Raw genomic sequence first — 25,195 nt, forward strand, 5'->3', positions numbered from 1 at the left:
CAGTTCATCTGGACTAGAGATTGTTCAGACTCGTTCAAAAGGTTGAAGCATCTGCTTTCCTCTGCTCCAGTGTTGATTAAGTCCTAATTTTAATCTTCCCTTCTTTTTACATATAGACGAGTGGTTATGCAGTGGGTGGTGTGCTGCTCCAACAGTCAACATCCACTGATATTCTCCATCCTATATGTTACTATTCATCTAAGCTTAAACGACACCAGAAAAACTATGCCACTATTGAGAAAGAGGCTCTAGCTCTTGTGGTGTCCTTAGAACATTTTGACGTGTATTTGGGCACTTCCCCATTTAAAATTAACGTTTTTTCAGACCACAATCCACTCACCTACATTAACACTATGAAAAGTAAAAATGCTAGGATCATGAGGTGGGCTCTCAGAATCCAACCTTATTCTATTAGTATAAAACACATAAGTGGTCATTGTAATGTAATTGCTGACGCTCTGTCTCGTCCTTAATAATTATCAGTTACATTAAATTAACGTAATTTTATGCCCAAATACCTTTTGTTACTTGCTATGTCAAATTCAGTAAAGTAACTTAATCCCTCCAGCCCATATTAACTATATATACTCATGTCATGTCTAATTATTATATTTATGTATTTACAGTATTGTTGTGTGAGGAGGAGACAAGCTGAGTGTTGAGTGGGTAGTGTCGTGTGGGCGAGGTACTGCGTGACGCAACACTGTCCTGCCGCAGACTCCCCCCTTCACTACACACCTTAAGCTGTTTCATACTCAGATGTTCATACTGCCTCGCATTCCACAACCACTACTTAAGAGTGGAATGCAGTCTCCTCTACTATGATCGAGCCTCAACGTGCCCTCCTTGTCAGCGCTATCCTGTCTCTACACTGATGTACATAACCACGAGTATGCAGAGATACGATACTGTGTACTGCCCTAGTACTAGGGGCATATCCTAGTGACGGACGCTGTGAAATTGTAGAAGTGCTTGGCACAAGAGAGACTCGGATTAATATATATATTAAATTGTATTGATATGAGTAATCAGTAATAATGTGAAAGACATTAATGCAACTCCTAGTGCGACCCTCTGTCGTGTTGGGGGGGGTGTTGCAACCCCTGAATGGGTTACAATGATTATTATGTATATATAATGTATATTACTTTTTCATTTAATTTTATATTGCTTATATTTGCGATAATAGCTAAATTGCAAATGTATTGCCTTATATTGTTATTTGACGTAGCTTATGTTGTTAGGATGTTAAATATTACATATTGTTAGGATGTATATAAAATGTGCTCAGTCTTGATTGTCAAACTACTGTAATTATCGCTTGTCGCTCGTTATACTGCCGGCTTCTGAGCTGCGCTGTCCACGTAGCTATCACGTGATCGAGGGGGGGTGTCCTCACCTCTCGTGAAGTTTTCAGTCTGCTGGAGACTCGCTTGGTGGTTGGACAGATTGTCTGTCTCATTATTCTTGTTAGTTCTGTAGAACTTTGTTCACAGAACATTGTATAGACTTTGTGATTTTCGACGTTGTACTGAGGTTGTGTGTCACATAGACACTCTGAGTATCTCAGGTCCTTAGCTATAGCTTCTGACCTAATTTTGTACTGGTTTCTGTGTATTGTCACAGTCGCGTTTTTCCTATGCTGAACACAGATTCAGTAGTATGGGAGTTTGGTAACTTTTGTGGAGGATCTGTTGATGGTCCCTACTTAGTGTCGTTATATTATCTCCTTGTTCCTGATTCTGTGTCGCAGTCGCTTGATATTGCATTGCTATTGGGCTTAGCATTCTTTGTTGTTCAAGCAGACTGTTCAGGTTGCCAGTCGGTCAAGAAGTTAGTTTATTTGAGGACTTTGTCAGTCACTTGTTTAAGTCTAGTCGAGTCTTGAGACATAGCTAACTACTTAAGAGCACTTACACGCATACACACACTTACTTGTACATATTTGTAATATCTTATTAAATGTTAATGTACCTGACGGTACTTAAGAATTATAAATGTGATATGTGCTTTCAGCACAATAATATTGAACTCGAGAGATTGATTTTATTTTGATTGCTGTAATTAATTTAATTTGATAATATACCTCTAGACAACTTACTGCTTAATAAATTTATTAAATTTTAATTTCTCTAGTTAGTAGCCTACCAGTTGTAATCCTAAAGCACTATTGAACCATACTGAATTTTAATGGATAATTGGACAAGGATACTGACTACTTGTTACGAAAACCCAGTAACAGGCTGGATGCTAGAAGGGCAGTCCTTTCTAGTATTCACTGGAGATCTCTAAGCTTTTAGAATCGCGTTTTTTGTAACAGAAAGTATGTAAAAAAATGTAATCATTTTTTTTTGTTTTACATTTGAAAACGTGTAAAAAACTTTTATCTACATTTTTTTTTGTTACATTTGAAAATATGTAAAAAAAAAAGCAGATCTACTTTTGTAGCACTACGAATCTGAACGCCGATTTGTTTGGACCGTTCAAGGGTTAATTCATTTAATATAAATAGGAAACATCATATCTGAAAAGACAAATATATTAGAGAATTATTTAATTTTTATACAGGTACCATCCGACTTACGACCGAGCTTGGTTTCGACCAACCAGTCGTAAGTCAAAATGGACGTAAGTCGAACCTTACTACTGAATATTAACATAACATTTTTGTAGTGACTTTATTGTTTTATTTTGGTATTTCATTTATTACTTTATTTTTTATGCTGTTAGTACTGTATTTTATACTGTAAGGTTTAGGATAAACACTGTAAAACACAAACAGTTGTTTATTTCCCAGAAATTTGGCATACAAAACACGGTCATAAGTCGAGCGGGCGTATGTCGAGCAGGTCGTAAGTCGGATGGTAGGTGCATTAAGAAATTTATTTTCCATTAAAATTGTAATACAATACAGTAGTTGCAGTACTATAAAGTACTGTTTAATGATTTTCCATTTCTTTTAAGTTTACATTCCCTCTTACATATGCTGGCTGAGGAAGACTGTTCTTCACACTTTTCTCATGTAGCAGAAGCTTGATTACACTTGAAAGACACATCAGTAATGTATATGGCAGTCTTTGGCAGGTACTTTGCAATTCCTGTATACAGTAGACCATCAGTTAACACCGTGTTACGTTCCTGAAAACGCCGTGTTAGGTAAAACCGTGTAAGATAAACTGAAGTACTTATGGGAAAAATATGGTTATGTTCCTGGGAGCCCCCAAAAAGCCAAACGACTTTTTTTAGACCAACAGATTTTACAAAAATAAAAGTGCATATGTAACTGTAGTTCATTGTCGTGATATATTACTGCTGAAGACTACAAATGCAATAGAAATAATAGTATTTCTTACCTTAAATTGTGGGTAATAGTGTTTGTGGATGATTGCGAAGAGAGTGGATATGCATGGTATGGCCCTACTGAACTGAGGTGGATGGTTGTTGGTTGTCGGCAGAAGTGGATGGTAGAGGTTCTGGTACTAAAGTCAATGGTTGTATTGGAGTGTGCATAAATACTGTAATGGATCTCTGGGTTCTTTTACCTTGCAATATATTATACACCTCATGGTAAGGCATCATCAGCTGCTCTAGACCCCTTTCCAAAGCACTGCTTCTAGATTTGTCAGGGTCCTCTTCAGTGAAAAAGTCTAACTTTACCAATATTATGGAACTGCTCACATAACTGTTGCAATGTTAACTGTTTTTCTTCAGGTCCTTCTTCATCTTCTTCTGTTATCTGGTTTCCTTGTATCTGTGCATCGAGCTCTGCCAACATTTCCTCTGGACTTCTGTCTTCATCATCATCATCTTCTAAGAGCTCATTCACATCCTCATTCACATCTTCAAAACCATCACCTGGTAATCTCTTTGCCAGCTGAACAATTTTCTGAACCTGACTCTCGAGCAAGGGAAAACTACTCAAAGAATTAACTACAGAAGGCCATTACTTTCCCCAGCCTGCATTTAATGTTGATTGGGGCACTTCATTCCATGCACTTCTAGCATAGCTGATGGCATCTGAAATGTTAAATTTATTCCAGAGGCTTGGTACTGCCAAGTTGGAGTCAGCCCAATGATGCAACTAGTTTTTTCATAACTTTTTTGTGTAGTTACACTTGAATGACTTTATAACTCCTCGATCCAGTGGTTGAATTAGGGGTGTTGTATCTGAAGGTAAAAATACATCTTTTATATGTGGGGTCACATCCAGCAAAGCCTGTGGATGAGTATGGGAATTATCAAGAATGAAGAAAGTCTTGAATGCAAGGTTTCTGCTGCACAGGTAAAACTTGACTTCAGGAATAAAGTGATACTTAAACCAGTCAATATATATTTCCTCTGTCATCCATGCTGACTGGTTTGATCTCCAAATTACTGGTAAGGTGTTTTAATTTACACCTTTCAAAGCATGAGGATTCTTAGAACAGTAAATAATCATGGGCTTACACCTGAAATCACCTGATGCATTAGCACAAAGGGGTAAGGTGAAGCGATCCTTTGCTGCTGTGGCGGAGGGTGGTGGGGGATGGCGACAACACTCAAATTTTTTTCCCCTCCCACAGACTGAACTGTGTTAAGTTAATTTTAAGAAGTGTTGTATAAAACTGCTTCGCAATTTTTCAACTGTGCTATAACCAAAACTTGCCAAATAAACTCGTGTTAAATGACGGTCTAGTGTTTTTTTTTTTTTAACAAATAAGTCATTTAAATTGAGGCTTACAAAGGGAGCAAGACATCAGAGATAAAGTACAGAATCTATTATACATCATGTATTACACTATGCTTTTTGAGTTCTTGAATCTGTTCTTCTGAATACTTTAGAATATTTGAAAGCACATATCGTGTATGTTGCCCAAGAAGAGGCGGGGCCATCCTGATTTTATTCTGAGAGGTGCTAAATGATACTGCTGGTGCTACCTGCTTAATTTTCCCTGCAGTTGGATGATCAACTGTTTGTACCATCTTATCATGGATTACTTGTGGATCGGAAAAGGCCTGGGACAGCGAATTGATCGGCGCATAGGGCAAGGAATAACCTTCAAGAATGGACAGCCATTCCTGAGTAGATTTTTGCTGAAAAACATTTTTAAGTGCAACAATAAGTGTTTCTCGATTTTTAACTCTAAGAGCATTTGTAGAGTAGCGTTCATCTAGTAAAAGATTTTCAAGACCAATAACTTGGCACAATGTTGTAAACTGATCATTACTCAGAGCACCAACTATAAGACAACCATCATTTGTTGGAAAAGCTTGATATGGCACTATACTCTCATGAGCAGTTCCCCACTTCTTTGCCTCTTTTCCTCCATTCAAAAAGTTTGATGCTAAATTCACCATACATGATATTTGAGTAGCCAGTAAACTGCAATCAATTTTTTGTCCACATCCTGTTTTTTGTCTGTCAAGTAATGCTGCCATTACTGCACCATGTGCATACAACCCAGTTGCTAAATCAGTCATGGCAACTCCAACCTTACATGGTTCTCCTTCCTCTGGGCCAGTAGACCAAAGGAGGCCAGCAATAGAGGCTGCCATGACATCATAACCAGGTCTGTTTTGGTATGGACCGGAGGAACCATACCCAGAAATAGTACAATATACCAAATGAGGTGCAACCTCCTTTAGGTTATCATACCCTAGTCCTAAACGGTCAAGAGCCCCAGGTATAAAGTTTTCAATTAAAACATCACTGCACTTGGCTAGATCCTGCAAAAGAGATGCTCCCTTTGGGTGTTTGAGGTCAACAGCAATACTTTTCTTATTGCGGTTCACACTAAGGAAGTAACAGCTCTCTGATCCCAAAAAAGGTGGACCCCAACTCCGAGTTTCATCTCCTTTATTGGGACGCTCCACCTAAGAAAGCAAAGATCAACAAACATACAAAGACATTAATAGAGCATAACAAAAATTGAAATCAATAAGCAAGTAATAAAAAATAAATATAAATTTATTTTTGAAAAAACAGTGATCTATTACTACAGAAATTACTGAAGATGTGGTATACTGCATTAGGAGCAGGAGACCCATGGCTCATTGAGGCCTTCTAGTTAAGGGCAAGACTATTTCCACACAGTTACCTATTTAATTCTTAGCCAAACCCAACAGTGCATACCCTGAACGACCGAGTGATATTCACATCACCTACAATACATAATTTCTATTTTTATTTTCCAAATTTACAGTTGGGCTGTGCAAACAAAGAGTTCTCCATACACCACAGTTTGTATGTAATTATGTTACCCATCTAAATCACACTGCCTTTTCTCAGTGCCTTCAATCTCTGCTTATACCATACAGGCACTCATCACTTAACCCTTCGACTGTTTCAGTTGTATATACAGTGGACCCCCGCATAGCGAACTTAATCCGTGCAAGAGGGCTGGTCGTTATGCGAAATGTTCGCTATGCGAATTAATTTTCCCCATAAGAAATAATGGAAATAAAATTAATCCGTGCAAGACACCCAAAAGTATGAAAAAAAATTTTTTTTACCACAAAAAATGTTAATTTTAGTACACACAAACTGAAAAAGGCATGCACAATTACATGACACTTACTTTTATTGAAGATCTGGTGATGATTGATGGGATGGGAGGAGGGGAGAGAGAGTGTTAGTGTTTAGAAGGGGAATCCCCTTCCATTAGGACTTGAGGTAGCAAGTCCTTTTCTGGGGTTACTTCCCTTCTTCTTTTAATGCCACTAGGACCAGCTTCAGAGTCACTGGACTTCTTTCGCACAACATATCTGTCCATAGTGGCCTGTACCTCTCGTTCCTTTATGATTTGTCTAAAGTGGTTCACAACAGTGTCATTGTAACAGTCACCAGCACGGCTTGCAATAGCTGTGTGAGGGTGATTTTCATCAAAAAAGGTTTGCACTTCAAGCCATTTTGTACACATTTCCTTAATCTTTGAAGTAGGCAATTCCTTCAATTTCTCTCTCCCCTCCTTTGAACCAGTTTCCCCAGGTCTGGCCTCTTGCTCTTGAAGTTGATCTATCAGCTCATCAGTGGTTAGTTCTTCATTGTCCTCCTCCACCAACTCTTCCACATCCTCCCCACTAACCTCCAACCCCAAGGACTTCCCCAATTCCACAATTGATTCCTCAACTGGTATACTACTCCTCTCAGGGTTAGCCTCAAACCCTTCAAAATCCCTTTTTGTCTACACATTCTGGCCACAGTTTCTTCCAAGCAGAGTTCAAGGTTCTCTTAGTCACTCCCTCCCAAGCCTTACCTATAAGGTTTACACAATTGAGGATATTAAAGTGATCCTTCCAAAACTCTTTTAGAGTCAATCGAGTGTCTGTGGTCACTTCAAAGCACTTTTGAAACAGAGCTTTTGTGTACAGTTTCTTGAATTTGGAAATGACCTGCTGGTCCATGGGCTGCAGGAGAGGAGTGGTATTAGGAGGCAAAAACTTCACCTTAATGAAGCTCATGTCCCCATAAAGTCGCTCTGCCACGTCTGTAGGATGACCAGGGGCATTGTCTAACACCAGGAGGCACTTAAGGTCTAATTTCTTTTCAGTTAGGTAATCTTTCACATTGGGGGCAAATGCATGGTGTAACCAGTTATAGAAAAATTCCCTAGTGACCCATGCCTTACTGTTTGCCCTCCACAGCACACACAAATTATCCTTGAGGACATTCTTTTGCCTGAACGCTCTGGGAGTTTCAGAGTGATACACTAATAAAGGCTTAACTTTGCAATCACCACTAGCATTGGCACACATCAACAAAGTAAGCCTGTCTTTCATAGGCTTATGTCCTGGGAGTGCCTTTTCCTCCTGAGTAATGTAGGTCCTGCTTGGCATTTTCTTCCAGAACAGGCCTGTTTCATCACAATTAAACACTTGTTCAGGTTCCAGTCCTTCAGTTTCTATGTACTCCTTGAATTCATGCACATATTTTTCAGCCGCTTTGTGGTCCGAACTGGCAGCCTCACCATGCCGTATCACACTATGGATGCCACTACGCTTCTTAAATCTCTCAAACCAACCTTTGCTGGCCTTAAATTCACTCACATCATCACTAGTTGCAGGCATTTTTTTAATTAAATTGTCATGCAACTTCCTAGCCTTTTCACATATGATCGCTTGAGAGACGCTATCTCCTGCTAGCTGTTTTTCATTTATCCACACCAATAAGAGTCTCTCAACATCTTCCATCACTTGCGATCTTTGTTTCGAAAACACAGTTAAACCTTTGGCAACAACAGCTTCCTTGATTGCCGTTTTCTTGCCCACAATAGAAGCGATGGTTGATTTTGGTTTCTTGTACAACCTGACCAGGTCGGTGATACGTACTCCACTTTCATACTTATCAATGATCTCTTTCTTCATTTCAATGGGTATTCTTACCCTTTGAGGTGTAGGGTTGGCACTAGAAGCTTTCTTGGGGCCCATGGTCACTTATTTTCCACAAACAGCACCGAAAACACTGTAATAATACGAAATATTCCGAGTGTATGCTTGAATGTTACCGCAGAGGCTGGCTGGTAAACAATGGGACGGGCGGCACATGTGAGGCTGGCTGAGGGCGCAGATTGGACGCGTCTCGGACGAAGTTCGCTGAGCGGGTTTTTGTCCACTATGCGGGGCAAAATTTTAGCGAACAAAGCGTTCGCTATGCGGATTGTTCGCTATGCAAGGCGTTCGCTATGCGGGGGTCCACTGTATACACCTACCATCCGACTTACGACCGAGTTCGGTTCCGAGAAACCGGTGGTAAGTCGAAATGGTCATAAGTTGAACTTTACTACTGAATATCAACAAAACATTTTTGTAATGACTTTATTTTATTGCTTTATTTTGGTATTTCATGTTTTACTTTACTTTTTATGTTGTTAGTACTGTATTTTATACTGTAAGGTTTAGGATAAATACTGTGTACAACACAAATAGTTGTTTATTTCCCAGACATTTGGCATAAAAAACACAGTTGTAAGTCGAGTGGTCGTAAGTCGAGCAGGTCATAAGTTGGATGGTAGGTGTACGTCTTACGAGCCAACGTGTTTGACGTATATACAGTGGACCCTCCCCGAGTTTTGTGATTAATCCATTCCAGAGAGCCTGCCGAATGGTGAAATTCATGAATGGCGAATCCATTTTCCCCATAAGAAATAACGGAAATCCAATTAATCCATTTCAGACACTCAAAAGTATTAATAAAAAATATATTTTTAAAGATTAAATATAGATTTACATACAGAAAACAATGACAAATAAATATAAATCACTAATAAAATGGATAAATGAACATTTAACATCCCACTTACCTTTATTGACTCTTGTTGGTGTATGGAAGACAGGTAGGAGGCAAAAGGGAGGCGAGTTTATGGTTCAATATGACACTAATATCATCCGTACGGCTTATTTATCTATCACAATTCATCTAATATGACATAATAAACAATATTAACCCTTTCAGGGTTGGTGCCATACCAGTATGGCTAAGGCGCCAGGGTTGGTGCCGTACTAGTATGCATAAATTCTAGCGTCCTCAAATCAAGCAGGAAAAGGCTGGTAGTCCTGTATGTGAGAGAATGGGTCTCCATCTTCAGTGTGTGCGGTATAAAAAAAATCGGGGACCCAGTGGTGCATTGTAGGAAAGCCATTCTATTACACCTTGTTCACCATGTCTAGTGGTAAGAAACTCCTCACTCCTCGGCTAACTGGGGCTCTTCTGTTCCCAAGTGACAGTTCAAACACAGATGAAAGTGTCAGTGAAGGTAAATTTTATGGTTTTGAAGAGTTTGTATGAACAACACACTTCTCATACCAACAATAACTAAACAAACCAGGCTCACTGAGGCAAGTGCAACCATAATAGACCACATATGGACCAATATACTAGCCCCCCTTAAATCAGGGATAATCACAGATAGCACTACAGACCACTACCCTACCTTCATGACAAACATTAGTAAACCACCACTTGAATTCAACAAAGTCTCTTTTAGACTCCATGACGAGGCCTCAATAAGGAAGTTCACAGCTGACCTAGAGACTGTTGACTGGCCTACAGAATTCTCCAAGGCCAATGGTATTGATGACTGGACAGACATTTTTCTTAACAAATTACTTAGACTATACAACAAACATTGTCCTATAAAAACGAAACAGATCACAAACAAATGGCTTGGTTGCCCAGGGTTAACCAGCACCATTCTGAAATCCATTGACAAGAAACACCAATATGAAAAGCAATATAGACAGGGCTTAATACACAAAGATATTCTTAAACACTATTCATCAGTTCTCACCAAAGTAATAAAGAAAGCCAAACAACTATACTACTCCAGTAGATTCACAGACACTAGAGGAGATATAAAAAAGACCTGAAAAACACTCTCTCAGATTCTAGGGACCCACAAACTGAAAAAAAACAAGAATATTGTCCTAACTAAACCTAATGAAACACCACTACATCCCACTGACACAGCTAACAAGATAAACGACTTCTTCTCAACCATAGGATCTAATCTCGCCAATAAAATCCCACATACTAATGCCCATGCCGGGGACTACCTAGATGGGAATTTCCCAAATTCCTTCTATCTTGCACCAACTGAGCCCACGGAAGTCACCGAGATCATAAAGTCACTTAAAAATAACTCGGGGAATCTGTCTCATGTTCCACCATTACTGTACAAGCGAGCGGCCCATGTCCTTTCGCATGCTATTTCATTACTTTTTAACAAGTCACTAGAAACTAGCACCTTCCCGAAACTACTCAAGATGGCAAGGGTTACACCAATGCATAAAGGTGGTGACCCTACAGACTTAAACAACTATAGGCCAATATCAAACTTACCATTGCTATCCAAAATCTTTGAGAAACTCGTGCACAGGAGACTATATTCATTTATAATGGCACAAAACATACTCAACCCCTGCCAATTTGGATTCAGGAAAAATAAAAGCACTAATGATGCAATCATAAAAATGCTAGATCTGCTTTACACAGCTTTGGAAAATAAGGAATATCCACTAGGAATTTTTATTGACCTAAGAAAAGCTTTTGACACAGTAGACCACGACATCCTACTCCACAAACTTGACCATTACGGTATAAGAGGCCATGCGCTTGCATATTTCAAATCTTACCTTACTAATAGGTATCAGTAAGTCACCAATAAAGACACAGCATCAACAACATGGCCACTTGATACTAGAGTTCCGCAGGGAAGTGTCCTTGGTCCCTTGCTCTTCCTCATATACATCAATGATCTTCCAAACGTATCCCAACACCTGAAACCCATTCTCTTTGCTGACGACACGACTTATGTCATCTCTCACCCTAATCTTGCCACCCTCAACACCATTGTTAATGAGGAGCTGATCAAAATATCGACTTGGATGACAGCCAATAAACTTATGCTTAACACTGACAAAACCTACTATATTATGTTTGGTAGCAGAGCAGGAGATGCACAAATTAACATTAAGATCGACAACACTCTAATTACCAGACATAATGAGGACAAATTCCTAGGCCTATACCTTGACAACAACCTGAATTTCAGCACCCATATCCAACACATAACCAAAAAAGTATCCAAAACGATTGGGATCCTCTCCAAGATACGATACTACGTGCCGCAAAATGCCCTTCTCACACTATACCACTCACTTATTTATCCATACCTCACCTATGCTATTTGTGCTTGGGGATCAACTGCAGCAACACACCTAAAGCCAATAATAACCCAACAAAAAGCTGCAGTAAGAATGATCACTAAATCCCATCCCTGGCAACACACCCCCCCACTCTTCATAGATCTAAACTTACTCCCTGTTCAGTACATCCACACTTACTACTGTGCAATCTACATTTACAGGACCTTAAACTCCAATATCAACCTTGACCTAAAACGCTTTCTTAATAGTTGTGACAGAACCCACAGGCATAACACCAGACACAAACATCTCTACGACATTCCCCGTGTCCGACTAAACCTTTACAAAAATTCAATGTATGTCAAAGGCCCTAAAATCTGGAACACCCTACCTGAGAACTCTAGAACTGCAGACACATTCATCACCTTCAAAACTACCATTAGAAAACATCTTATCTCCCTGATAAACCCCATCAACTAACTACACGAATACCACCTGGTGGTTCACACTTACACTTTCACTCACCCATTTGACCATAAACAGAAATATTAATCTCAATCTTAAAATAATGAATCCTATGATACTCTAATACTGAAACTATGTACTGTGCTAAAACAAAAGCATTCACATTGCTAAACTCACAAACTAGTATTTAGTCACTTAGCCATAATACCAACTTACCTCATAATTTGCAATATTTTAAAATTAAGAATTAAACTAAGTCTGCCCGAAATGCCTAGCCATGCTAGGTGTTCTAGTGGTACACTCTGTAATCATTATTTTACTACATGTAAACCACACAATAACCAAATTCTGTAAACTCAGCATTGTAATCCTTATAGAGAATAAACTTTGAATTTGAATTTAAATTTGAAAAAGCAATGCTCAGGAAACCAACCTGAAGGAAGGGAGGAAGGAAGGAGGGAAGAAAGGAAGGAGACCATCAACCTAGGATAACTCAGAAAATTCAGACAGTGATTTATCTCCATGTGAGTTGGTGGGGTGGGAAGGAAGGGATAGGTGTTGACAGGCAGTGAGGGTGGTGAGTGGTGGTGTTATTTGTCATTGTGACACTAATTAGGCTGGTGACTCAGCATATTTACAAGTCCACCCCCACACAACAACTATGAGCTTCACAGAAGCTGTAGCAGTTCTGGGAAGTGTCCAGTGACTTTATATGTGTATATATGTGATAGAAAAATAGTAATAAACAACATTTTTTACTGTTGGTTTGTGTAAACATGTTTTGTAAACAATATAATAACTGTTTGTGTGGTTATTGTGTAGCATACGAGTGAATATACATTCAATATACCTTATATTGGTCTCACAGGCCAGAAAAGTTACTTGAAGGAAGGAGGGAGGGAGAGAAGAAGCAAAGGAAGGAAGGAAGGAAGAAAGAAAGGAAGGAAGGAAGGAAGGAAGGAAGGAAGGAAGGAAGGAAGGAAGGAAGGAAGGAAGGAAGGAAGGAAGGAAGGAAGGTAGGGAGGGAAGGAAGGAGGGAAGGAAGGAGGGAGGGAGGGAAGGAAGGAAGGAGGGGGGAAGGAAGGAGGGGGGAAGGAAGGAGGGAAGGAAGGAGGGGGGAAGGAAGGAGGGAAGGAAGGAAGGAGGGAGGGAGGGAGGGAGTGAAGGAAGGAGGTAGGGAAAGTAGGTAGGAAGAGATGAGAGGAAGGAGGAGGGAAGGTAAGCAGGAAGAGATGAGAGGATGGAATGAAGGAAGGAAAGGAAGGAAGGTAGGTGTGTGGGGAGGAAGGGGAGTGTTGTGGAAGGCAGTGAGGTTAGCGAGTGGTGGTATGATGCATCATTGTGACACACAACGCACTGGTGACTCAGCATATTTACAAGTCCACCCCCACACTATTACAAGTTTTCAGAACCTCTTGTAGATATAGGAACCTGTCCAGTGGCTCTATATGAGTATATATATGATAGATATTAACCCTCCCCTCAAACATCTCCTTGCCAACCTCAACAGAACACATGACCATAACACAAGGCACAGATCACTCTTTGATGTTCCTCGTGTCCATCTCACGCTATGCAAAAACTCAATGCACATAAAAGGCCCTAAAATCTGGAATTCATTACCTGTAAATATAAAAGAAACACTACCTGTTTATAAATTCAAGTCTCTTCTCAAAGATCACTTACTCACCCAAAACCAAATAAATACTGAATAACTGAACCTTATAAATTGTATATCTTAAATGTTTCTCACAATTATATCACATAAATGTTAAACCTAAAACCCAGTCTAACAGAATACTCCATTCGATTGAATGTACAGCAATCCATGCAACCATATGACCTGTCTTTGTAATACTCATTTGTGCTTTATAGTTATCTGTTTACAATAATGTCTTATCACTGATTTCATCATTGCTTAGTTAATCTTAAGTTAATTTTAAGCCAGCCCGTAATGCTAGGCATATAAGTGGCTTTGGCATGCTGCTCTTACCTGTATTTTTTTGTACCTCTGTATGTATGCTCAAATTACTAAATAAATAAATAAATAAATAAATAGAAAAATAGTAATAAACAACATTTTTTATTGATAAATTAGACACATGTGCAACTCTTGGGTATCTTTATTGAGGAAACGTTTTGCCACACAGTGGCTTCATCAGTCCATACATAGGAGAAACTTGAAGAACAGGAGGAGAATGAGGTAATCAGTCCCTCAACCTTGAGTCGATGTGTTCAGTCCATCAATCTTGAGTAGAATACGGCAGATGAGCGGAGAAGCAGCTTATAAACCGTATGGCAGGAGAGGTGCAGCAGTCATAGGTAGTGTCACATTTGTTCAATGTGGAAGTAGGTTGTGCCCAAGAATTAGGCAAGCGAAGAATTCCTAAGTACAGTGGACCCCTGCATAACGATTACCTCCGAATGCGACCAATTATGTAAGTGAATTTATGAAAGTGCGTTTGTACGTGTATGTTTGGGGGTCTGAAATGGACTAATCTACTTCACAATATTTCTTATGGGAACAAATTCGGTCAGTACTGGCACCTGAACATACTTCTGGAGTGAAAAAATATCGTTAACCGGGGGTCCACTGTATTAAGATCCCAAGAAGTTGCAGTGTCTGACAGGTTTGTAGATGAATGGTTCAGAGAACCGACATGTTGATAAATTAGACACATGTGCAACTCTTGGGTATCTATTGAGGAAACGTTTCGCCACACAGTGGCTTCATCAGTCCATACATAGGAGAAACTTGAAGAACAGGAGGAGAATGAGGTAATCAGTCCCTCAACCTTGAGTCGATGTGTTCAGTCCATCAATCTTGAGTAGAATACGGCAGATGAGCGGAAAAGCAGCTTATAAACCGTATGGCAGGAGAGGTGCAGCAGTCATAGGTAGTGTCACATTTGTTCAATGTGGAAGTAGGTTGTGCCCAAGAATTAGGCAAGCGAAGAATTCCTAAGTATTAAGATCCCAAGAAGTTGCAGTGTCTGACAGGTTTGTAGGCGAATGGTTCAGAGAACCGACATGTTGATAAATTAGACACATGTGCAACTCTTGGGTATCTTTATTGAGGAAACGTTTTGCCACACAGTGGCTTCATCAGTCCATACATAGGAGAAACTTGAAGAACAGGAGGAGAATGAGGTAATCAGTCCCTCAACCTTGAGTCGATGTGTTCAGTCCATCAATCTTGAGTAGAATACGGCAGATGAGCGGAGAAGCAGCTTATAAACCGTATGGCAGGAGAGGTGCAGCAGTCATAGGTAGTGTCACATTTGTTCAATGTGGAAGTAGGTTGTGCCCAAGAATTAGGCAAGCGAAGAATTCCTAAGTATTAAGATCCCAAGAAGTTGCAGTGTCTGACAGGTTTGTAGATGAATGGTTCAGAGAACCGACATGTTGATAAATTAGACACATTGAACAAATGTGACACTACCTATGACTGCTGCACCTCTCCTGCCATACGGTTTATAAGCTGCTTCTCCGCTCATCTGCCGTATTCTACTCAAGATTGATGGACTGAACACATCGACTCAAGGTTGAGGGACTGATGACCTCATTCTCCTCCTGTTCTTCAAGTTTCTCCTATGTATGGACTGATGAAGCCACTGTGTGGCAAAACGTTTCCTCAATAAAGATACCCAAGAGTTGCACATGTGTCTAATTTATCAACATGTCGGTTGTCTGAACCATTCGCCTACAAACCTGTCAGACACTGCAACTTCTTGGGATCTTAATACTTAGGAATTCTTCGCTTGCCTAATTCTTGGGCACAACCTACTTCCACATTGAACAAATGTGACACTACCTATGACTGCTGCACCTCTCCTGCCATACGGTTTATAAGCTGCTTCTCTGTTCATCTGCCGTATTCTACTCAAGATTGATGGACTGAACACATCGACTCAAGGTTGAGGGACTGATTACCTCATTCTCCTCCTGTTCTTCAAGTTTCTCCTATGTATGGACTGATGAAGCCACTGTGTGGCGAAACGTTTCCTCAATAAAGATACCCAAGAGTTGCACATGTGTCTAATTTATCAACATGTCGGTTGTCTGAACCATTTGCCTACAAACCTGTCAGACACTGCAACTCTTGGGATCTTAATACTTAGGAATTCTTCGCTTGCCTAATTCTTGGGCACAACCTACTTCCACATTGAACAAATGTGACACTACCTATGACTGCTGCACCTCTCCTGCCATACGGTTTATAAGCTGCTTCTCCGTTCATCTGCCGTATTCTACTCAAGATTGATGGACTGAACACATCGACTCAAGGTTGAGGGACTGATTACCTCATACTCCTCCTGTTCTTCAAGTTTCTCCTATGTATGGACTGATGAAGCCACTGTGTGGCGAAACATTTCCTCAATAAAGATACCCAAGAGTTGTACATGTGTCTAATTTATCAACATGTCGGTTCTCTGAACCAATCATCTACAAACATTTTTTATTGTTGGTTTGTGTAAACATGTTTTGTAAACAATATAATGACAGCAAAGTTTGTGCTGTTATTGTGTAGTATACAATGAGTGAATATATACCAAATAGTCTTTATATTGGTCGCAGAGGCCATAAATCTTAATCTTAATCTAACTAGTCATAAGTTTGCCTGTGATACTCCAATATAGAAACTATGTACTGTGCCAAAACAAAAGCATTCACATTGCTAAACTCACAAACTAGTATTAGTCACTCAGTATTTAGTCAACTTACTCCATAATTTGTAATAATTTAGGGTTAAGAATTAATCTAGGTTTGCCCGAAATGCCTAGCCGTGCTAGGTGTCCTAGTGGCCCCCTCTGTAATTAGTATTTTATTACATGTAAACCACACAATAACCAAAATCTGTAAACCCCGCATTGTAATCCTTATAGAGAATAAACTTGATTGATTGATTGATTGATAAAAGTTACTTGAAAGATAAAATATTAAAAAATAAAAGAAAAAAGTAGAAAAACAAAATAAACTATTACCAGGTGACCGGCAGTCGGCGATGTTGCCGTATGCGGTTCAATTTCTGTCAACTTACGCCTCCATATCTTGGTAAGTACTGATGGCAAAACATTCTTTTTTTAGCCTATAAAATTTAGAAGAAAAAAAACCTATCTTTTCATAAGAAAAAATAATTTTTTTTCAAATATTTACCAACCCTGTGAACAGGTTTGGGAGAGGGCCTGCCGACCCTGAAAGGGTTAATAACATAGAAACATGATATATACTCTAGAATGAATAAAATATGTCATAATGTATGTGAGGAGTAAGTGGTGGAAGTGTTGTCGTTGGGTTTATCAGGGCCACTGAGAGAAGCCATACATAGTGGTAGTGGTGGAGGCAGCAGCAGCAGCATAACCCACCACCACTATTCACACTTAAACAATTGCAGAAACCACCACCACTATTCATATTTAAACAATGTTTGTAATTTATAAATAAGAAATATTTACATTTTAATTTATAAATAAGAAATATTTGCACTTACCTTGGAGGATATGTTAATTTAATTAGTTTGATGGAGGAGATGCTGGCAGAGGTTTAGGGTGGTGGATGATAGCAGGCTGGCGTATGTTCATTGACCCTATACACCTCCAACAACATTGGAGAGTTACTTTCATGTCGTTTTTCTATCGCTTAATTGCTTAACTTACTTGCTACACTGTTAATTCTACACTCTATCACTGGCTGGCACTATAGCCTTTATCAATACCTGCTGCTTTAGTATCGTACATATGTAGAATCACTGAATCACTGCAGAAGGCAAATTCTCCCCTCTCTCTTCCTCCTCCACTTCGGTACTTTGCTACGAGTTTTTTCTTGAATTCTATTGTTTCTTTCCTTTAACAAAAGGCTGGCACTAGGAGCTTTCTTTGGGCCCATGGTGGCTTATTTAGCAGTTGCAAGCATAAAAAACAATGGATTATTATGAAATATATCGTATGAACCCGTGAGGTGATGGTCACTCGCTGGTAAACAGTGGCACACTGAGTGTGAATGGTGCGGGAGACTGGCTTTGTGTGCACTGACAGCGGACCTGTACTGGAGGGTTGCCGAATCACGAGGCTAGTCATGAACTGCAAAGCTAAATTTTGACGAAAAAAGTTGCCAAGACAAATTTCATGAAAGTCGCGGCCGCTGAACGGCGGGGGTCCACTGTATACTCAAAAATTCTAGCGGCTTCAAATCAAGCGGGAGAAAGCTGGTAGGCCCACGTGAGAGAATGGGTCTGTGTGGTCAGTGTGCACAGTATAAAAAAAATACTGCAGCAAGCAATGCATAATGAGAAAAAAAAAACTCTGACCTCGTTATTGGATTAAAATGCCGGCTTTGAGGTGTATTTTTGTATAGTTTTTATTGTTATATTCTAGTTTCTGTAGTTACATTTGATAGAATGGAAAACATATTATAGAAATGGAGGTGATTTTGATTGATTTTACTATGAAAAGAACCTTGAAATGGAGTTCAAAGTAGGGGAAATGTTTGATTTTTGCCGATGTCCAACTAGCCATTCTAATATGCAGTCATAAATGGGTTGACACTATTTATGCAATTATTACAATATTGCAGTAGTCTGCATAACAGTAAACATAGTTTTTGTTTGAATAAAAATTCAAAATAGAAAGCAAGAGTAATGTCAGAGGGGCCTGGAGAAGTGACTGATGAACAAAGAAAATATTTTAGAGCCAGGAATTCTGCATTGTTCATCCTGGACCCTATTTTGAAATTGGCATATTTTTTAACCCTTTGACTGTTTTGGTCATATATGTGTCTTACGAGCCAATGTTCTAGAGGCTTCAAATCAAGCAGGAGAAAGCTGGTAGACCCATATATGAGAGAATTGGTCTCCATGGTTGGCGTGCATCATATAAAAAAAATCGGGGAGCCAGTGGTGCATTGTGGGAATGCCATTTCAGTAGTCCTTGTTCATCGTGCCTAGCGGTAAGAAATATGTGACTCCCCAGCAAATCTGGGACCCTTCTCTTCCCAAGTGATGCTCTAACACGATGGAAGTATCAGTGAAGATCAATTTCATGGTTCTGAGGAGTTTGTGAAAAAAAGCAATGCCCAGGATACCAGAAGAATGAAGGAGAATGAAGGAGAATGAAAGAGAATGAAGGAGAATGAAAGAGAATGAAAGAGAATGAAAGAGAATGAAAGAGAAAGAAATAGAATGAAGGAGAAAGAAGAAAGATAATTAGGTAGGAGGATGAAGGGGAAGCGAGCATCTGACCCCATTGTTTTGGCAGGTGGTAGGGGTAGTGAGTAATGATACAATATGTCATTTTGACAGCTGCCAGACCCTGACTCAGCACATTTAGAAGTCCACACACTCACACACAACACAAGCTTGCTGAAGATAATAGCAGTTATATGAAAGTGTCCAGTAACTATATATGTGTATATATACTATAGAAACCATAAGGAAGGAAGGAAGGAAAGAATGAAGAATGAAGACAGAAAGAAAGGTAGGTAGGAAGGAATGATGATGGTATTGAGAGTATATTTCTTTACACTTGCAGCCCAGCCTGGGGCCAGCTTTTGTCTTGAGTGACTCTTTGCTATAGTCTCATAGTGTTTCACATTTTCTCAGATTTTCTAATCGTAAAAATGCTGGAGGCTTTTATCCTTTTTCACAGCAAAGATCTTGCCCATACAATACACACATTTATTTTCATAAATCCTTCTCTTTGTTTTTTGTTTTTTTTTGCTACATCTTACAGACTTTTATATTTATCCTTAGTTGCTTTATACATCTTATACCTTACTTTAAATCCATTATATTAATGGCAAACATCAAGTATTTTTCCAACTCTTTAATACCTTTATTATCTCTGCTCCAAGATCACTAAGCAGCATAGCTGCAAAAGGGCCGGCAAGTATTCTCGTCAGGTCAATAATTCTGACACCAGACAATGGACCATCATGTGCTGGTGATGAAAAAATTAATTGAATTGCTGGATATAGTACAATATTATATTTATATAATGGTGAACATACAAAACTGTTTTAGATTTTTGGCGTACCTTAAAATTCAAAATGGCTTTAGAGATAAAATATAATAAGATTTTTTTAATACAGGATTAAAATAATCTTGGTATTTGCTATGGATACTGATTCCTAAAAATATAATAAATGTCAAATGGTACAAACAAGTATTGTATTTGTTAATACTGCATACAGAACACAGAACAAATACTCAAAACTGAAAAAACAACATTAAACTGTTCTTCCAACAGTGTGACAAACTCTGGAACAATCTGAGATCTACCTGTGACCTATTTCAGGTCTCCAACTCTCTTGATCCTAAAACTTTTGAAAAAACTCATTAGGGAATAATGGGAGTCTTTGTGAAAGCCAGTGGCAGCCTGTCCATCCCACAGATATTTTGTTTACTCAACATCCACTACTGGCAACAGATTAGTAAGTACTGCAGTGAACTAGTAAATACACAAGTAAATAAGATAAGCCACTTACAAGTGCATTTATTCTCTTTCAAGTTTGCAGACGGCAAGCTGTGACATTGTCTTTGATTGTTCATTTTAGTCAGGAGTATTGTGGATGGAGTTATGATGAATCTCTGTGACAGCTTCTGCCATGTTTTCATATACTTCTGCATTGTGCTGAAATCAAATACAGGATTATGTCTCTAGCATTGACTTTATCAGGCCTGTCTCCAATTTTAAGTGCAGTAACCATGGACTGTGTCCATATTTTCTGTACAGTCAGTACTGTAGGACCCCCATATTTGTGGGGGATACATTCCAAGCCCTACCACGGATAGTGGCAAGCACTATATACAAGTCATTTTTCATTTACATACATGCCTATGATGTTGAGTTTTGGAGGGGTGTAGGGATGGAGGTTGAAAGCAATGAGGTGGTGTGATGGTGAGCATGTGGGTGGCAGTGTTGGTGGCCCACTGTGGGTGGTAGTGTGGATGATGGGTGACTCAGTGGGTGTGTGTGCACAGCTGGTATGGGCAGTAATTAGGGTGGCTGGTGTCTACATGACCAGGAGTGTAGATGGCATGTTAGGGTGTGTGGGCTGTGAAAACATCAGTAAGGTGTGGTTGTGGGGCTATGGGAGTGGGGCTGTGGGGAGTGAAAGCATGAGTAAGGTGTGTGGGCTTGAAACTGTGGGAGAGTGGTAAATGAAAGAATGAGTAAGGTGTAGGGCCTTGTGGGCTTGAAGCTTTGAGGAGGTAATATGGGTGAAAGGTGTGCTTGTCAGTGGCCTGGTGTGGGTGGTGATTGGATGATAGGTGACTTGGTGGGCGATTATGCAGCTGGTGGTAATGAGTGTGGTGGGTAACTAAGTGATTACATATGGACTGTATGTTAGGGTGAAAGGTCAGGTAAAGTGTCTAGGTATACCAGGCATATACCTGGAGAGAGTTTTGGGGGTCAACATCCCCACAGCCCTGTCTGAGACCAGGCCTCATGGTGGATCAGGGTCTAATCAACCAGGCTGTTATTGCTGGCAGCATGCAAACTGACGTGAGGTCATAGGGAATATGTGGCCTTGAAGGATTGGTTGTTGTGAGGAAATGGTGGTTATTGGGAATGGTACAGGTGTGAGCATGCATGGCCGGACAGATGGCTGACCAACATTTGGCTGACAAACATTTCACTCGTGGAGAAAATTCTCCAGTAAAGGGGGTATCTCTCAGTCCTCAGAGGGACTTAGCCCTCCCAGAAGGGGCTAGTGGACTCTTCCTTCCTCTCAAACAGCTTGCTTAAACCCACATGTATTTACCACAGCGTCATGAGGCACGCTTTCCTCTCTTTGCCAGAGTTCTTGATCAACTACACAGTTAGGGTTTAACGAGAGTAATTAGGGGAAAACCTGCGCCCCACTTTATCTACAAGCTGGGACTATTGGGAATTCTAGTCTATAGCTAGATAACAAGAAACCTACCCTCCTGTATTGAATACTGTTGCAATGTGTAGCAAGGAAGAGATATAAAGCTGAGTTCGGCAGATCCTTTTTGGGGATGATGAGAAGGAAGGCAACGAGGGCAGCAGGCCTTAGATTGCTCCAAGGAACAGACAAGAGACGTGTGTCACGATGGCGTAATTAGTGGGCTTTACGCCCAAACCAAGTGAGTTCCAATATGCATTTCAAAAGATAGTGAAATGCTGAGATATATGTTCCTTGGGGCAAATTGTTTTCTAACCCACTTATTAATCTACAGCCACGGTGGGAGCTGGAACAGCACCCCGATGGGATGTCCAGGGAGAGGATGCTGTACATTGTGCTGTTAACAGATAAGTAATGATGGCTATATGTTGTTCAAGCAGGAAAGTGTACTTATCTAACCAGTTCTCCATAAAATCACCGATGGACATTTGGCCAAATGGACATTTCACTGAATATTGGATATCTGGGTTAGGTTAGGATAGGTTAGGCTAGGATAGGTTAGGTCAGGATAGGTTAGGTTAGGTTAGGATATGTTAGGATAGGTTTGGTTTGGTTAGGATAGGATAGGGTAGGTTATCCAATATTTGGTGAAATGTCCGTTCGGCCAAATGTCCATTCGGTGAAATCTCCATTCGGCCAAATGTCCGTCAGTCAAATGTCTGTTTGGCCAAATGTACGTCGGTGAAATAATGTCTGTCGGCCAAATGTCCATTGGCCATCTGTCCAGGAGCCATGAGCATCTGTCCGCATAGAGGGGAATTGTAAGTGTAGATGGTATGGGGGAAGGCATGTGGCTGTGGGGGAGGCATGTGGCTGTGGGGGAGTTGTGGGAGAGTTGTGTGGGTGGAAGTTGCTGGCTGGAATGGTGTGTGTGTGAAGGTGTGTGGCTGTGGGGGGATTTATAGGGGTAGGCAGAATGGGGGGGGGCTGTGGGCACGGAGGTTGTTGCTGGGTGTACAGTGAGGGTATGACCATGGAGGGGGGGGGATGTTTCTGAGATGGCACTGGATGCATATCATATCTGTATCAGACTGGATGCATATCATATCTGTATCAGATATGTATGAACTATCTCAAGCACTAATGTGACTCAACTCTCCTTTGTGTCTGATAACCCTCTCCCACTTTGTAACATACCAAATGTTGATTTTAATATATTAAGATAGCCACAAACCACCACCATCACCACTCACCACCACGACCCACCGCCATCACCACCCACCGCCACCACCATCACTACTCACCACCACCACCACCATCCACTGCCACCACCACCCACCGCCATCACCACCCACCGCTACCACCATCACTACCCACTACCATCACCACCCACGGCCACCACCACCATCCACCGTCACCACGACCCACTACCATCACCACCATGACCTCCCACTGCCACTACCACCACCAACAGCAACCACCCCCTACCACCATTCACCACCTCCCACCACCACCACCTCCCACTGCCACCACCTCCCACTGCCACCACCTCCCACCACTGCCACTACTTCTACTGCTACTGTTGCTTCTGAGAAGACTTTTGGCAGTGCCTGTTTTTTGCCAAATCATAGTGAAACTTTATATGACCATGTTTTCTGCACTCTTATTCAAAGAACAAACAATGAATAAAATTGGAATATATGTGAAAAAAAGAACCCTCAAATTGCAACCTCCTTAATACTTTCGGGCTGAGGTAAGCTGCAGATAACTGAATCAGCAGATACCAGATCAGCGGATATGGGGGTCCTACTGTACTGAATTAAAGGGAAACAATTTTGGTGCTAACCCTGGGACCATCCCCAAAATAGGGTTCTGGGCAATCTGAGCACAAAAATATATGCTGAAAAGGATCACTAACAATACATATTCACACAAACATATACAAGTTAGGTATGGCAGGGCCTGGCAAATGCCAACTAACTTTTGAGGTTAAGAGACAAGGCCACGAGCTGTCTCAACAAAGATAGTTTGGCAAGTACAGTACACACACAAAAGCTAACCTTATTTCTTTTTTTCTAGTAAAAATGCAGCCTCTCCTCACTTTACGACGGAGTTCCATTCCTAAGACCACATCGGTAATGAATTTGTCACTAATTGAGGAGCATACTATAATGGTGGTGCATTTGTGTCAACCATCTTTGATCTTGTTTTAATGTCACCTTTGCACCATTTATAACCTTTCTGGTATATTTTTAAATGTTTATACAGCAGTGTACTGTATATTGTACTAAACAGAATAGAGGAAATCAACTCTATTATACATTATTTAAGTATGCATACTGGTCAGAGAGCCTGTTGTAAGTCTGAGTCATCAGTAAATGAGTACATTGCTAAGTGAGGAGAGGCTGTATATGACAAGACAAAACTTCATGTGTCTTCAGAATATCTGAAAGATTTTAATATCAATACATTCTTCTGACACAGAAGACCTCAGAGTAGATAAGCTAAAGTACATATACAGACGCCCCTCAACTTACAAACAAGTTACATTTCAGAAGGCTGTTCATATCTTGAATTGTTCGGTAGTCATTATTTTGTCATTTTTCTATTGTTATGATTATTATTATTATTGATGTTTTTAATATCATTATTATTGTTGTTCTCTCTCTGCACAGATGTTCATTGTAAACTTAAAAGACAATACTGTACAGTATCATTAATGTATGGTTCTTAATACTAAGGCATATTTTAATAATAAATACATACTACTTTAATAAAAAATTCTTACCTTCTTAATTGGTACAATAAACTTGAGGTGGCAGACTGTTCATATGTCTCGAATGTTCATAAGTAAGGTACTGTCTGTATATTAGTTTTCGGTGTATACAATTATCTGAAATGTTTTAGCCAGAAAGGTCATCTTGTATTATACATAAGTGTTCATGTGGGAGATAAATCAAATCAATCTTTACAGTGTTCTAAACTTTTAGCCAAAAACACCATCTTATAATGCACACTAGAAAATTGTATCAGTGTTCAGATTATCTGGAAACTTTTAGCACAAGAAGTAATCTTACAACACATGAGAGTTCATACAAAAAGGTAGCAAGATTTGCAACTTGTCTAGTTCCTGGAAGACGACAAGACAATAGGATATATCATTATAAAACAGAGAACACTAACAAAAGTTATAAGGTGATGAGAACTGATTCTTTGCAATGCCAAGACCAAGAACAAGGAG

General features: G+C 40.0%; 1 protein-coding gene across 1 annotated transcript; it reads right to left on the reverse strand.

Annotated features, from left to right (window-relative positions):
- Positions 1–2,770: 2,770 nt before the first annotated feature.
- On the reverse strand, positions 2,771–25,195 carry LOC128685372 (succinate--hydroxymethylglutarate CoA-transferase). Its single transcript, XM_053771875.2, has 4 exons — positions 24,743–25,195; positions 20,569–20,714; positions 19,915–20,021; positions 2,771–5,853 (listed from the first exon to the last, which is right to left on the reverse strand). Exons 2-4 carry the CDS (start codon positions 20,708–20,710, stop codon positions 4,759–4,761), a joined length of 1,344 nt encoding a protein of 447 aa, XP_053627850.1. The 5' UTR covers positions 20,711–20,714; positions 24,743–25,195; the 3' UTR covers positions 2,771–4,758.

Source organism: Cherax quadricarinatus, unplaced genomic scaffold (genome assembly GCF_038502225.1).
Source record: "Cherax quadricarinatus isolate ZL_2023a unplaced genomic scaffold, ASM3850222v1 Contig4554, whole genome shotgun sequence".
In the NCBI taxonomy this organism is placed as follows: domain Eukaryota; kingdom Metazoa; phylum Arthropoda; class Malacostraca; order Decapoda; family Parastacidae; genus Cherax; species Cherax quadricarinatus.